This window comes from Oreochromis aureus, linkage group 16 (genome assembly GCF_013358895.1).
Source record: "Oreochromis aureus strain Israel breed Guangdong linkage group 16, ZZ_aureus, whole genome shotgun sequence".
Lineage (NCBI taxonomy): Eukaryota > Metazoa > Chordata > Actinopteri > Cichliformes > Cichlidae > Oreochromis > Oreochromis aureus.
The window spans coordinates 28684975-28702438 of NC_052957.1; the positions used below are offsets into that span (position 1 = coordinate 28684975).

General features: G+C 40.1%; 2 protein-coding genes across 2 annotated transcripts; both read right to left on the reverse strand.

Annotated features, from left to right (window-relative positions):
• Positions 1 to 7106: 7106 nt before the first annotated feature.
• On the reverse strand, positions 7107 to 8099 carry LOC120433503 (olfactory receptor 6N2-like). The gene has a single exon (XM_039599779.1). The coding sequence runs from the start codon at positions 8031 to 8033 to the stop codon at positions 7107 to 7109; it is 927 nt and encodes a 308-aa protein (XP_039455713.1). The 5' UTR covers positions 8034 to 8099.
• A 7471-nt stretch (positions 8100 to 15570) lies between these two features.
• LOC120433431 (olfactory receptor 6N2-like) lies at positions 15571 to 16528 on the reverse strand. The gene has a single exon (XM_039599608.1). It carries the CDS (start codon positions 16526 to 16528, stop codon positions 15608 to 15610), a length of 921 nt encoding a protein of 306 aa, XP_039455542.1. The 3' UTR covers positions 15571 to 15607.
• Between the last annotated feature and the right edge of the window lie 936 nt (positions 16529 to 17464).

Consider the following 17464-nt stretch of genomic DNA (forward strand, 5'->3'; position numbering starts at 1 on the left):
GAAAAGGTCTGTTATCTCAGTTGTGGGCAACTGCAACTGACAAATAAAGGCCATCTCATCTCATCTCATCTTATCTCATCATTATCTGTCCTCCAGGTGTTAGAGGGTTAATTATGATAAGATATGGTTAAATGTGACAGTTGATTGGTATATTTGGAATAACGGGAGCTTAAAAAAAACCCTTTTGCCTGCTACCATTTGCTTTCTTTCTGCCAAATCTTCTGCGCGTTTGGCGTCACCTATAGCATGAGTCACTTACCTTTCCGTCACCAGTGAAGCTAGTTTTTTAATTTTTGTAATGGCTGCATTCTGGCTCTCTTTCACTCTTCTGTACCACCTTTAGAATGTCTCCAGCAACAGGCAAATGCTAGCAAGACCAGGTACTTTTCTTTCAAAAAGATGTTTAATGAAAATTTAAATTCCGGCAAGACTCTGTCAAAAACTGTGTTGCTTCTGCTGCATCCGACTCCCCATTATGTAAGAACATAATTACAGTGTGCCAGAAGCCCAGAATATCAAAAAGTGCATCTATATTCTATACTTTTAACATAACAGTATTTGGCTATTAACTGGAAATATATTTGTGTTACACATACACACAACAAAAATATATATTTCTCCAAAAACTAGCCTTTAATTGGCTCTTACATGTGGCTGTTTGTGTAAACCCTTGAACTCTTATGTGAGTCCGCGCCTGAGTCCGTTATGTTCACACGTGGGCAACTGCAACTGACAAACAAAGGCACACATCACATCACACACATCACACACACACAAAAAACACAGGCTGGCAGTGGGTCAGAACGATGTGCAGCAGAGGTTAATTAAGACCACGGAAGGTTAATATATGACTATGTCAAATCATCAATTTGAATATGGGGAAAACAAAAACCCCTTTTTTATAAATATCTTGCTTTTCTTTTAGCTTGTTCTCCAGGTGTTGTTGAGAACTTTTGTGAATGTAAATGTTAATTGCTTTCATTTAATTATTTTTAATAGTTCTAAATTCAACCAAGTATAAAGTCCCTTTTTTTTATTAATATAAACCATGCAAGCTATGCATCAGCCGCACTCTTCACTCAACATGATTACATAAATTAAGTCATACAAACTTCATATTTGAAAAACAGGTACTCTTTTCTTCAAATAGCTTTTAATCATCATTCATTACTCAACATTTTTCTGCAATGACTCTTTCAAATGAATTTGTTGCTTCTTTTAACTTATCCGACTCAAAGGAGCTACAACATAATTACAGTGTCTCAGAATAAACCGTCTAGAAATTGGCAAATCTTAGGAACCGTTGCATCTATAGTCTGGGGCTTGGGCCATTCTACCACGGCCTTTTTTCTGGGTATTTGCCCCTATCCACTACTGGAAGAAATGACACTTGTATGTGAAACTCACATTTCTCACCTTTCTCCAAAAATGGTTTCTCCAGGAGATTTTGCAGGATGACATGGTTCATGTGGTCAGAGAGACCCTAGTGAAATTAAGAATATCATCCAGAGAGAGTCCGTTAAGTGGATAATGAAATCTCTCAGAATGTCATTTGCCAGTCCCTGGAATATGGCGGGAGCATTGGTGAATCTGTGAATTTGTGAAAAAACATGGCGAGATACTGGCAGATACCTCAGATACGCATGCACTGGTTTCCTTTAATATCCTGACTAGGTGGTGGTTACACAGGTCCAGGTTAGAGAAAACAGTGGCCCCTGCAATAACTCAAAAGCAAAACAACAGCGTTAGTGGGTACTTGTTCTTCACCCTTCACCCGTTCTCCAGGTGTGGATGGCAGAATGATCTCTGCAGCTAGTGAGTCGGTGATGTGCACTCCATTGCCTCCCTATCAGGTTTTGAAAGACTATAGTTTGGTAAATGGAGAACCAGGAAATAAAATCTATAGGTACAGGTATTATTAAGGTTCAAAAATGTTGAGGAGGAATCCATAAATAAGCACTGATCCGGCGCGTGCAAACACTCATTTTAATGAATTACATAAATTAAGTCAGTTCAACTTCAATCAGTATTGAACTGCTTTACCATATTCAGACAACGGTTTTATAGGGTTATTCATAGTACAGCCCCTTTTCTGTTGCTATGAGATTTAATTCAGCATATGAAACTCAAAATTTCAATGACTTTTAACATAGTTTAAAACAGAACATCATCTTACACTCGACTGCAGATGCTTCCTGTCTCCATCCTCTGCTGTCGCTCATAGGGACATCTGGTGTACTTCCTGGAACAGACTACCACGTCACGCACCTGACTTTGCAGTTATAAACTCTTACCTACTAAATGAGTCTATCTGTGGGCCGGAGCTGCCCCTGCTCCACTATGATTCCAAGTAATGCGTACGTGTCATGACCTCTCTAACTATATGTGTCTGTATGTGTGTGTATGTGTGTATGTCTGTCTGTGCGTGCACAGATGCTCTCTGCTTTCTGAACCTTAGTTGACCTCAACTTAGGCAACCAGGCTAAGGCCATCCTGTGTGTAATGATCTTAACTTCTATGTAAAATATATAAAACAACTGTTTCAATCTAACACAACTACTTAAGGCTTAATCAGCTCTTAATTCAACGATAAATGCATAATAACACCCTGCTCTTAACTTGCACTCACTCTGCTTTCAGTTTCACTTCTGCAAAAGCATGCCTTGCAGACGTGTTTCCTGTCCCTGCTCTTTGAGTGCTTCACCCACTGAAGACTATGTGTAAGAATATAAAAACATTCAAAAGCCTTTAAAATTATAGATTCAACTCAACAATTTAAAGTGGTTCTTCTGGATTTGTAATAAAGACTAATATAATCCCCATATATTTGAACATCTGAATGCATCTGAATGCAACATCACTATTAACATGAAATGGTAATGATGATTATAAAAATAGCAGCCAATAATAGCAGTAAAATATTTCTCCTCTCGATAGTATCTTCAGGGAAAACATAAAGGTCAGGCTTATCTGTAAACTCCGAAGGCTCAATAACAGAAACACTTTACAATAAAGAAGTCAGGTCTGATACAGTTATTGTCCAGGTAGCATTTGATACACATTGGCATGTGAGAGGTCATTGTATGTATACTTTTCAGTAAACGGGTTTTTAATACAACACTGCTGGCACAGTGATCTGGGTTTTCCCCCCTCCACATATATTTTGCCAAGACTTTTGAGTAGAACTTCCTTCATATAGAAAAAAAGATTCTATATGATCATAAGAAATGCCGCATTTCTGCTGTAGTCAACCTCAAAATCTTCTGTATTGTGCAAAAATCCAGATCCACCCCTCATTGTTTTAGTAAAGTAAAATACAGCAAAAAATAAGAAAAATCAAAGATTCAGTGGCACTAAGTCCTGTTGTTCTTAAATGTATTTTCACCTGTTTAGCAGGATGGATGTTTCCTCGGTGCTGCAGCGGTCATGTCAATGGGGGATCCGGTGGTTTGTCTGTGAATTTCACATTCCCGTGATGCTAATGTATTTGTCACTTTTTACGGAATCATACTCAAAGTAATATCAGTAATTCCAAGTTTTAAACGCTGCATGGTCGTACTCTCTCCCGCACTCTATATTATCCATTGTTGATCTACACGTCTGTTGCTGCCACGGACATCACAGGCTCGTACGTTATTGTCATGAGACACTCTCACAAACAAAATTCCTGTTTAGTAACACAGTAACGCAAGTAACAGTAATCTAATTCCTTTTTTTGCAATAGTAATCCCTTACTTAACTTGTTACTTGAAAAAATTAATCAGATTACAGTAACGCGTTACTTTTAACACGTTACTGCCTATCTCTAGTTATTACTATATTTACAAGTCTTTTTTCAGTTTTAATTTTTAGGTTTTTGTTGTTTGCAAACAAAAACCTAAAAAGCCTTTTACAACATTGGTGTAACACCAATATTGTATAGGCCCAGAATCGGTCTGGCAAAGACTCCATTCTGGCCCACTGGATGACTTTAGAAAATGTGAAAGGGGGCAAGGCATTCATATTACCCCAAAGTATTTAAGTAATAAATAAACATTTTTTCAATTTTTGGCATTTTACTGGCTTAATTAGTGCAGTGAAGAGAGACAGGAAAGCAGGGGAAGAGAGAGAGAGCCAATGGTTGCCTGTTCATCCCAGTGATCTAAACCAGCTTCTATAAATAAACAATTTAATGAGAAAAAAACTTCATGTTCTTTCACCTACTATTTAATCTACTCTAAAAATGCCATTCCTTTAAAGAAAAAAAAAAGTTTTGTTTTGTTGTTGGTTTTTGGAAATAGCCTGGATAGAAAGGTGGCCAGTCTATAACAACACTAAAACAGTAACTTCCACATCTGCAGCCAATTTAAGATTTTAAGTCAAATCTGGGACTCTTCACTGAACTGAAGAAGTAAAATGTCTTCAAGGAACTTAAAGAAGTCCAGTTTTCCAAGCTCCTTAGATTGGTTTTGCGGATAATCACAAAATAACATTTTACAGTCAGGAAATCCCCCAAATCTTAATCCAGTCGAGATAGTCAATCCTATAATGCAAGTGAACAAACAAAGTCCCACAAACTGTGATCACCTTGGAGCTCTGATAAGGCAGGAACGGATGGCCATCAATCATCATTTGGCCACAGAGAATTTCAGAAGTTATGAAGAAGAATCATCACTGTACACACTGCATACATTTGATTTCTTTCCCAATTAAATTCTTTAATCTCATGAAATGCTTGTGATTGTTCTTCATTATACTGAAGCAGAAATCAAGTGAACATCATGCTGTATAACAAAAATTCAAAAGGAACCAGTTAAATGAGTAAATCATAAGACTTATCACCAGAATAACAGCAGCAGAAACGGATTTTAATAGTTTTGCTGCCCCCTCGAGGTAAAGTAGGAACTGATTTTCTTTTGTCCACTGTCCACTTTCTGCTGTGACACAACAAATTTCCCACGTGTGCGACTAACAAAGGTTATCTTAAGTTTGGAGGTCTGTAGTGATTGAGGAAAACTGGCGACCTCTAAGCATAAGTATCCGTTGACACCACTCTGTGTCCACTTCATGGCTGATTTACTGTCTTTCCCAATTTGTTATAATACCACTGATAGATGACTGTGGAATATTTAGTAGCAAGCAAATTTCACTAGTCTGCACATCTAGGTGCTTGATGTTATACACCTGTGGCCATGTAAATAATTGGAACACCTGGATTCAATGGTTTTTATGGGTTAATATGTTAAAAGTATTCACTTAATGTGTGACTGAGGATGGATGATTTCAAGAAATAAATGACAAACCTTTGTTAAGGTGGAGCAAATGGCAGCACAAACATGAGTACAAAGAAAAGTACTGGAAACACACAGGGAAGATAAGACAGGAGCACAGTATTACACTGTAATCAACACCAGCTGAGTGAGTGTTTAAATACACACAGGAGGTAATCAGGGAGATAGGAAACAGCAGGGTCACTGTAAACTTTATTATCCCCAAGGGGCAATTTGAGGCATAGCCAGGAGGTAACAAGCACACACCACCTAAAATCATATGGACAGACACAAGAAAAACCACAGCACAACACCACAGTCTCCCAATTAAAACATTAACAGCAGCAGTGACAAAGGCATACTAAGTCTGTTAGTCTCATATCGTGGCAATTTGTACCTCAAGTCACATAGAAGCAGATGATATTCACAGAGAAATAGAAGCCTCAAATTGTTAAGTGTTAAAAGTTTGTTTAAAGTTATGCCTGCCACTTTGCAACACATCCTGACAATACTCTGAAGTCTGTTGTTGCTTTTAATGTTAAGAAGGCCATAGTGAGTGATAAAAGTGGAGGTAAGAGGACAGCCATCATCAACATCATTAACTCTGACACATGAACAAAATGTTGTTTGGTTAATCTGATGCAATCCTCTGCAGCCAGTGCACCTTTAGCATAGGCTGAGTTGCTAAGTCAGTATTAGCCTTAAGGTGAAAATGCAAAAGCATAATAAATATCTGTGGGAATTCCCTCTGCAAATAAAATGGTCGTAGGGATATGATAAGAGCTTGATTTTGGGGATGACACTAATGATCACGGAGTTATACCACACTTTATTTACTTACATATAGACACCTCCATCAAGGAATCTAACTGTCAGGATAGTAGGGAGAGGGAGCCAATGCTGGCCCAGTCTTTTCAGGCTGTGATGAATACTGCCATGACTGCCCTATTTCCATGGCTTGGAATCCTGATTTAGGTGTGATATATGAAAGCACATGACATACCAGAGGATATATGGAATGTTAAATTCACTGGTAGTATTTCTCTGGTTACCTATCAATGATAAATCACTAATTTAAGCAAGGCAAAGTTTTACTAATATTACATGATAATAATAACTGTAAGCTGTAACACCTGCAAACTGTAACTTTATGGCAGTCTAAAATACCACTAAGTTGGACACCAAATCTACTCATAGCATTGTTTAAAAAGGAAGGCTATAAAGACAGTTCTCTCTCTCATACACACAGTTTTGTGCACAAATGACACGTAACTCTATAGGCTAATGTTATACAATTTTATATCTGACTGAATAAAATATGTCTTGTAATAATTTCCTGTGTTCAGCATTAGCACATTGCATTTGTACCAGATATTATTTAGTAAAGATGTGTCTCTAATCATGTTTTTAATTCCTCTTCCGGCCCTGCACCAGCGGCTGCAGCAGTAGGACTTGTGGTGGCAAAAAATATGTTCACATTATGTTTAATCAGAATCAGAATACATTAATAACCCTTAAGGAAATTAGGCTTGTAAGAATAGGCAGTATTCCTTAAGAAAAATGAAAAAAATCAGCGTCAGCAACAACTAAATCCCAAACAACAACAATAACACGATAGTTTTAGCTGTGATTAGGATGGTCTTTGAGTGCTTGAGCAGTCGAGTATGAATGGCTGTATTTACCTGCAGTAGGCATTTAGAGTCACTGCTGCTTCTTGCATGCATGAGAGCAGGAGGGAAAAGAAAAATACATAATTGATACTGATGTTACTGTTTAATTAGTCATAATCATGAACACAAATGATTTCAACTGTATCAGTTTGTAAGTAAAAAAATGAGTATTGACAGTATTGATACATTAGTTTATTTTGACAGCGCAGAACAACCTTTTGAGGTGTTTAGAAATCTCCTTCATTTTTAGTCCATATATAATTGGATTGAAAAGGGGAGGATACATTACGATTTGCAAAGTCAATATTGAATGTACAATCTTTGGAAAATTAGACTCCAGACCAGATATAATGATATCAAATGCACACAAACACAAATAGCTGATCAAAACTATCAAGTGGGGCAAACAGGTCTGTGCAGCTTTTCTCCTGACTTCTTTACAGCTTTGATAGGATATCACAAGTATCCTGGTGTAAGTGAAGAATATGAAAACTGCAGGGAGAATTGCAACATTAAATAGTACAACCATATCATATACAGTCTGTGCTTTTGAATGCACACATAGAAGCTTGTAAATTGTATTGTTGCAAAAAATTCCAGTGAAAGTAAAGTTACAGATTTTTTTATTGGCCATTAATACAGCTGCCACTGCAACCTGAGAAGAAGGCACAATCCAAGCTAAGGTTAAAAAAATGCTGATAGTGTTTTTTGTCATGATAATTGGATATTGCAGAGGTTTGCATATAGACACATATCTGTCATAGGCCATGGCAAACAAGAGTAAAAATTCTGAACCACCCAAGGAGTAAAACATAAAAAACTGAAAGAGACAGACGGAATAAAATATGATCTGTCTTTTAGATAAAAAGTCAATCAAAAGCTTTGGGTAAATAACAGTGCTTAACATAACAGAGTTCAATAGCAAAGCTGCAATAAAAATGTACATAGGCTCATGGAGACTTTTCTCAACCACAATGAGGAATACAATGGTGAAATTACAACAGAGTATGAGAATGTATACAGTAAACATGATCATAAAATAAAGATATCTGTATTTGTTCACATGGAAAAACCCATCAAGAGTTATGTATGATACATTTAATGCCAGCTCCATTAAAATGATGAACCAAAATTGTAATAAATAAAATGAGATATGACAGCAAGTGAGAGAAAACAGAAAGTGAACACCTACCTTGTCCTGATCGGCATATGAGTGGACTTAAGAAAGTGAATGGTTTGACTTCTACTTGGACTCTGTTCAGAAAACTGCTTCACCCTCTATGGACTTCATCCCTAACGTCATCCCTAACTCTCCAGTACAGTCCTGTGTTAAACTGTTTTCTCAGTACTGCCCCCACTGTTTTTTTGACTATTAAAACATTTAAGGAATTTCTTGTTTCATTCCTGATCACAACCACATTTATTGTGAATCTTTAGATACAGTTCGTGTATGATCATCTAGCTCTCTATAAAGCCGCTCTTGTCTGATATTGCCCGAATTTTCATTTTGGAGCGCCTCAATACATTGCAGAGCACAAGTAAAAAGTCTTTCAACATCTTCTTCATTGGTTCTCACCTCAAACAACAAAGAATGTATGTAAAAAATGACAAGGATCTGATGTAATTTCATTGTAGATGAGGTACTGTCAGACACAGTCTTTCCAGATTATACGGGCAGCTAGCATATCCAGGATGCCCCGGCTTGTTGCAATAGGCTGCTACCCTACAACAATGTTTGGATAGTCACTGATGAAGGCAAAAGATTTTTCAATTATACCTCTAACAGACTGTTGTAGACGTCACCGCAGTGTTAGCTGTGCATTAATGTGTTATTTGTTTTTCCTCACCTTCCTGTGCAGCTAAAATGCCTTCCTGTTCAATTGAAATCTTGGTTTTCAGTAATGTGCTTGAGAGCGTTTCAGTAGTGTGTGTGAGAGATAAAATTTCAGTAGTGTGTGTGAGAGGTAAAATTTCAGTAGTGTGTGTGAGAGGTAAAATTTCAGTAGTGTGTGTGAGAGCGTTTCAGTAATAATGTCCCTTACGGCACCTCATAAACTGCTACTACAACATGTTGAGCAGAAGCAAAGCTAAACCAAGGGAACTGCGGAGGACTATAAATATCTTGGAGTACACATAGACAATAAAATGGACGGGTTAAAAACACCTCTGCACTTTGAAGGAAAGGCCAGAGTCGTCTATATTTTCTGAGGCGATTGAGGTCCTTCAACATCTGTCGGACAATGCTCAGAATTTTTTACGAGTCGATTGTGGCCAGTGCTATCCTCTATGCTGTTGCATGCTGGTGCAGAAGGTTGAGGGTCGCAGATGCCAACAGATTAAATAAACTGATCCGCAAGGCCAGTTATGTTGTGGGGATGGAACTGGACTCCCTTAGGGTGGTGTCTGAAAGGCGGATGTTGACCAAGATAAAGACAATGCTGGATAATACCTCCCACCCATTCCAGGACGTGCTGGCTTCTCACAGGAGCACGTTCAGTGAGCGACTGAGATTACCAAAAAGCACCAATGAACAACACAAGAAATCATTCCTGCTTGTGGCCATCCCCCTGTACAACTCCTCCATCTAATACACTGTAAACACTGCAATAGTTAAATCCTTTTTATATTTATTGTTAATTTTTGATATTTATAATTGAATGATTTGTATATATTAGTGCCATTTCTTAAATTTGTATAATCTGTAACTTATTGTATTGTTTAAATAGTTTAGTCTATTACTGTTACCGTCTTGGAGCAACCGTAACCCACATAATTTCCTTAGGGATTAATAAAATATTTCTGATTCTGATTCTGAAACCACTACATGTTGTGGATATAATGTACAGGCAAACGGAACATTTTTAATATTATTGTATCCCCAGAAAATAGTCTGCTGTGTTTTGAGAAATGTTTTTTTTTTCTACTTTTTCATTTTATTCAACTTCAGTTGTGTCCTCTTTGTAGCATTTTTTTTTTCTATTTGCCGGTGTTTTCTTAAGTTGTAGTCCATTTGACCTCTCTGGGCCACCATACATAAAGTGTTGTGACAAAGAGTATGGGCTGTGGTGGACAGCTTTGTTATGTTTAAGTTCAATCGGAAATTTCCTCACAACTAAATATTTTACTGTCAACTGTTAGTGGTATTACAACAAGTGATAGGCCACGTAAAATCACAGAGTGGGGTAAACGGATGCTGACGTGCATAGTGTGCAGAGGTTGCCAACTTTCTGCAGAGTTAATGGCCTAAGATCTCCAAACTTCTGGTCTTCAGATTAGTTCAGGAATATATTCCATTAAACCGCATTCACGATTTATGATCACTGTTACTATTAAGCATTTATTTTTCTTTTCATTGTTATATCAATATCTGATTAATCCTTTAGTTATGTCTCTTAGGCTACACCTCCTGGAGCACTTCCAATGATGCACCAAGCATCTCTTCTCCACTTCTTTCATACCCAGTGTTTTCATATACCACTACTGCATCCCATTAACATTTGTCTTTGTGTGTGTTTTGCTATGTCTTTCTATGCTCTGGTATTTTCTATTTTCTCTTTCTCCTCACTCTCAACCAGCTGTAGCAGATGGCTGCCCCTCCCTGAGTGTGGGGCAGGGAGGTGATTTATTTTTGAGCTTCTGACAAAGCTCATGATATCTTATGTCAATGAGACCTCCCATCATCTCCAGAACCAAAAACTTTGTTTGGTTCTTTATCATCTGCAGGTTTCCAAGTATAGTCCTAAATGTTCCAGGCATAACTTGTCCTATATTTAGAATGCTTGCTTGGCATATACTGTTTGAAAGTATATGCTATAGTCTTCTCTTGTACAGAAAAAGTTGTGTGCATGTATGTGGATACGTGCATGCATGCTTACGTGTGGGTGTGTGTGTCCATCTGACAAAAGGGCATGTACGTGAACTCAGTTATTTATACTAACTCGTCTATTCCACATTCATTTCTAATGATGATCATTTCTAACGGAGTCGTGGCTAACACCGCTAACTCCCGACACAAGCGTGACACTACCGGGATTCCAGCTGCTGCGGCGGAAAGGGCGAGAGACAGCGGTAAGAGGAAAGGAGGGGACTGGCAGTGTTTGTGAATGACAGATGGTGTAACCCGGGCACATCACTGTAAAAGAACAACTCGACAGCACAGACATTGAGCTGTTAGCCGTTAGCATGCGTCCGTACTACCTGCCCGGTAATTCCGCATGTTGTTATCGCGATAACAGCGTATGTCCCCCTCAGCCAACGCGGATGCAGCCTGTGACTCTCTCCGCTCTGTGGTCAGCAGACTGCAAACACAATCTCCGAGAGCCCTTCTCATAATATCAGGGGACTTCAATCATGCCTCACTGGATTCCACACTGCCCACCTTCACCCAGTATGTGACCTGCCCAACCAGAGACAATAAAACACTGGACTTACTGTATGCCAATGCAGAAGAGGCATACAGTTCATCACCTCTCCTCCCCTGGGCAGATCTGATCACAACCTGGTGCACCTTGTCCCTGTGTATGAGCCCTTAGTGCGCAGGGAGCCACCAGCCACCCGCACAGTACAGAGATGGTCGGGAGGAGGCGAGGAGGCTCTTAAGGATTGTTTTGAGTCGACTGTGTGGGAGGTGATCTGTGATGACCACGGAGAGGACATCAACAGCCTTACTACATGCATTACTGTCTATATTAATTTCTGTGTGGATAACACCGTACCTACCAGGACTGTACGGTGTTTCTCCAACAACAAACCTTGGATTACCCCAGAAATTAAAGCTGTCCTCAAGCAGAAGAGGAGGGCCTTCAAATCCAAAGACAAAGAGGAGTTGAAAAGGGTGCAGAGAGAGCTGAGGGGACTGATAAGGAATGGGAAGGACAGCTACAGGCAGAAGATGGAGAACCAGCTTCAGCAAAATAACGTTGGTGTAGTCTGGAGAGGCCTCAGAACCATCTCAGGCCACAAACATCAGAACTCTCTGCCTGGGAGGGATGTGAGGTGGGCAAATGAACTGAATCATTTCTTCAACAGATTTGATTCATCCATGAGGCAGTCTCCAACATCGGCTGCAGACTCACCCACCCCCACTGCTGCTGTTCCACCTCTGACACCTCAGACACTTCACACCTCCTCTATTCACCCTGCTCACTCCTCCCCACCCCGAACAACAGCATCCAATACACACTCAACACAAGGCTCCAGCCTGTCTCTCTCAACCACCCAGGTTAGGAGGGTACTGAGGAGGATTAAAGCCAAGAAAGCAGTGGGTCCAGATGGCATCAGCTCAAGGGTCGTCAGGTCCTGCGCGGACCAACTGTGTGGGGTGATGGAGCACCTCTTCAACCTGAGCCTGAGGCTGGGAAGAGTCCCACAGCTCTGGAAAACCTCCTGTGTTGTACCAGTGCCAAAGACTTCACGCCCCAAGGACCTCAACAGCTACAGGCCGGTGGCTCTGACATCCCACCTGATGAAGACCCTGGAGCGGTTGGTCCTGGCTCAGCTTCGGCACCTGGTGAGCTCATCACTGGACCCACTTCAGTTTGCCTACCAGCCTGGCATTGGAGCGGATGATGCCGTCATTCACCTCCTACATCGTTCCCTCGCGCACCTGGAGACTGCTGGGAGCACTGTGAGAATCATGTTCTTTGATTTCTCCAGTGTCTTCAACACTATTCTTCCCACAGTCCTGAAGGACAAGCTGGAGAACTCAGGAGTGGACCATCACCTCACAGCATGGATACTGGACTACCTCACCGACCAACCACAGTATGTGAGGACTCAGGGCTGTGTGTTGGACAGGGTCGCCTGCAGTACGGGGCCCCACAGGGAACGGTTCTGGCTCCGTTCCTCTTCACCATCTACACTGCAGACTTCTCCCACAACTCCACCCAGTGCTTCCTGCAGAAGTTCTCTGATGACTCTGCAATAGTCGGCCTCATCACTGATGGGGACGACAAGGAGTACAGAGGACTGACTCAAGACTTTGTGGACTGGTGCCAGCTGAACTACCTCCAGATCAACGCCAGTAAAACCAAGGAGCTGGTGGTAGACTTCTGCAGGCACAAGCATCCTCCACTGCAACCACTGAACATCCAAGGTATGGACATCGAGGCTGTGGACAGCTACAGGTACCTTGGTGTTCATCTGAACAACAAACTGGACTGGACTCATAACTCAGACGCCCTCTACAGGAAAGGGCAGAGCAGGCTGTACCTGCTGCGGAGACTCAGGTCGTTTGGAGTAGAGGGCCCACTCCTGAAGACCTTCTATGACTCTGTGGTGGCCTCAGCCATCTTTTACGGTGTGGTCTGCTGGGGTGGCAGCCAATGTTCCCTCTAATTTTTCATGTGTCTGAGCGAACACACAAACTCCCTGAGCGGTCCCTTGGACCACTGTGAGCGACATCAGACATGTGCACTGTGGTCACGCCAGCATCTAATCCATCCAAGTTACATGGTTTATTAAAATAATCAAATTACAGCATTTACATTTATGTTAGACTACTTTTAATTAACTGCTTTAGCCCACTTACAATGAAAATTTAAAAAATCCTGTTCATGACCTGTGTAGTATGTTAACACTACTGGAAGTAAAAATAACTTTAACTCCAATTTTGAAAACACAACTTTCTTTCTTTCTTTTTTTTTTTTCATAAAGCTCTGACTTGTATTATGAGTATGAGTCTGTGGTCTGCGAGAGAGTCCTGTAACTCTGTCTGCAAAATACAGTATATAATGACCAATGCTGGGCAATTAATTATATAGTTACTACTTCAAAAAATAACTCAGTTTGGCAAACAACAAAGTTTTTGCAGCTATTTATTTTTTTTAATGCAGCCAAGGCGTTTTTTTAAATAAACATTTCAAACTATTTACAGAACAATCAGCTGTTCTGCATCAAATCTAATGCCACACAAATTATTTGTGCCACTCCAAAAATAATTTCTGTCCACTATGAGATAAAGGAGAACAACAGCCTGATACCTGCAGGCCTGACAACAGGAGATGTATCACTCCTGTAACACCTGTAACATTCAGCAGCCGCCTCATTGTTCTGACACACACAACAAAACTATTGACTACACTACACACTAACTACACACTAACTACACAAGATTTGCGCTAAACATCTCAAATCTGTCACATCTCAGAACACCGCCGTCACTCCTAAAACTTCCCCGTTTCTTAACAACTAGATGCCACGTTGCCATATCATTTTTTTGATTGGTCAACACGGTGCTTTTTTGACCAATAGGAAAGGGTGGGGGTTCTTTGGTGTTGTTTTTGCTCACAGGCGGAGAGTGCTTTCGAGCATTTTCCTTATAAAACGCCATTTTACCGTTTCTTCCCGCAGTAAATATAAATAACGATATTATTCAGGAAGAAAACCAAACATTGCAGATATTTTTATCATAACTCTGGTTTTACGTGGCCTATCAACACAATTTAAAAACTGGTATAAAGTCCACACTTTTTCCATCTGTCCTGCTCACATCTCCAATGGTTGTACACGTTGTCATTAATGTGGCTTCACTGCACATCAGCCACGCCCGCTTTGCTAGCTAAAACACCGGTGTCGGCACATAAGGGCACGCTGTCATAGCCTGTCAACGACGTTGATTGGCTGCGTATATACTGAATGTGAATCGCATTATTGGCTGGACTATAGGATAAGGTGGCATCGTTCTAATCCCATACAGGAGCAGCCAGTCACTTACTGACTAACACTGCAAAACAGGATTGTTAAAGTTTTAATTTTAATTTCAATTCAGGTTAGATTTTTTTGTGCGCAACGCAGATTTTCTGTGCGCAGAGACCGTGCCAGCAGTGTGCAATTGCGCACGTGCGCAGCTTAGAGGGAACACTGGTGGCAGCATCTCTGCCAGGGACAGGAAGAAACTGAACAGGCTGATCAGAAGGGCCAGCTCTGTTCTAGGATGCCCTCTGGACCCAGTGGAGGTGGTGAGTGACAGGAGAATGGTGGCTAAGCTTTCATCCCTGATGGACAACATCTCCCACCCCATGCAGGAGACTATGATAGGATAGCCCTGAGCAGCTCCTTCAGTGGCAGGCTGCGGCACCCACGGTGTGGGACGGAGAGACTTCGCAGGTCTTTCCTCCCCACTGCTGTCAGACTCCACAACAAAGACTTCAACTGATCTAACACACATGTGCAATAACACTAAGTGCAATACTCTTTTTCTGAAAAAGTTGTATTTTTTACTCAGTTGTATAAAGCATTTGCATTCTATTTTCATCCTATTGTATATTTTATTCTATTTATTCTACTGTATATAGTATTTTATTTTATTTTATTTTATTCTATTCTTTACAGTTGTGTACAGTATTCTTATTTCTATTCTATTCTATTCTTATTGTATTCTAATTTTGCTATATAACTTTTGCACTGTCCACTTCCTGCTGTGACAAAACAAATTTCCCACGTGTGGGACTAATAAAGGTTATCTTATCTTATCTTATCTTATCTTATCTTTATTCAAAATTACTGGATTATTTTTACTATGATGGTTCCTTTTACAGGATGTTCCAGTTGCCTTTTTTACTCTCTTGATCAATGACTGCAGAAAACATTATGCCTTATAATGCACCATAAACCTGCTTCTTTTACCAGTGTGTTGCACAATAAATAAATTACTAATAAATTAGTAAATAAATGTATAATAACACTACATTATTTCATGCGTCTGAGCAACCTTTTAAGGTGTTTAGAAATTTCTTTCATTTTCAGTCCATATATGATTGGATTGCAGAGAGGATTATAAGTTATTATTTGGAGTGTCATTACAAAACGTGCAGTTTTGGGAAAATCAGATTCCAGTTTAACAATGACAACATCATAGGTAATCAAAACAGAACAGTTCATCAAAACTAGCAGGTGAGGTAAACAGGTCTGAACAGCTTTTCTTCTGACATCTCCACAACTCTGAAAAGCAATTATGATTATCTTTGTGTATGTGAAAAGTATAAAAAGCATAGGCAAAAGTCCGAGATTCAACAGAACAATTACACCGTATATCGATAATTCGTTTGAAGTCACACAGAGAAGCTTGTTTAGTGAATTACTACAAAAATTTCCTTTCAAAGTAAAGCTACACAGTTTGCTATTAATATTTAGTGCAACTGGCACTACAACATAACAAGCAGGTACCAGCCAAGCAAAACACAGCAGTAAACTGACAGTAGTTGTTGTCATGATGGCTGGATATTGCAGGGGTTTACAAATAGACACGTATCTGTCATAGGCCATAGCTGACAATAATAAGAACTCTGAAGAGCTTAAAAAGTAAAACATAAAAACCTGAAAAAGACAAGCTTGGTAAGATACGATCTGTTTATCAGATAAGAAGTCAACCAAGAGCTTTGGGTGGATATTAGTGCTGAAAAGAAGAGAGTTCAATAACAAAGCTGCAATAAAAATATACATTGGCTCATGAAGGTTTTTGTGTATAACAATAAGGCATATGATAGAAACATTAAAGCAAATTAACAGAATATAAGCTGTAAGCATGATCACAAAATAAAGATATCTGTATCTGTGAATTTCCACATGCCCACCAAGTGTTACATACGTCATATTTAAATCAGCATTCATTAAAATGGTTAAAGTACAGCTATAACTACTCTGCTTCCTACACTGTGCACTGAAATTCACACTGTGTAACTGTCCTTAGAATTCAGAAAATCAATCATTCAGTGTTTGTGGTATGGTTTTATCCAACACAGACACCCTCCATGGATCTCATGAACCTCGTCATGAAAAGATTTAATCAACATTGTGAAACTCTGGAGGCTAAAAGACTTTCACGATAATTGTGAATGTTTCGGTGGGCAATCGGGCAACGATGCATCCTTGGCGTCTGTGTGTTTCACAAAATGTTTTTAAAAACACAATTTAATATGACGAGTCCATTCCTCATTTTAAAATCCAGTTCCCTTTCCTGTTTGCTCACGGATTAACTATTGGATTAGCGACTTCATTTTAATAATCCTGCTGGAATGCAAGCCACACCGTGGGATGTAAGGAGCTCTGATTAGTTGGACAGACACAGGCTGACTGCTTGGATTTTTCTATGCTGCTGTTTGTGCTCATAGCTTTGCCCTGCAAAGCTAACGGTGCGTTCACACCGAACGCGATAGAGGTCGCCAGAGCGTCAGGTTTACATGTAAAGTCAATGGAAAGAGCGCGATGACACGCGATTGCGCGTCCGGCGAAAATTCGGAAGTAGATTTGCGTCGCGAAAACGCCAAAACCTGTGAAACGCGAGTCAGTGTACCGCGTCTGGCGTGTTTGACTCGCGAAAAAAAACACGCGCGTGAGTTTTTGTGTTGCATTTTGTGCATACGCGTGTTTCGCCTCTACCGCTCGAGTTGGAAAATCTGAACTCCGGCGTCAATTCGGCGCGCGACAACCAATCAGGAGGCTGGTGACATGGCTCTGACCTGGCTGGCAGCGTACTGTCCCGCTATTTTTTCCCACTGATGTACAAATACCTTTCCGCTAACAAGATAATGTGTTTATTCAGAGGAC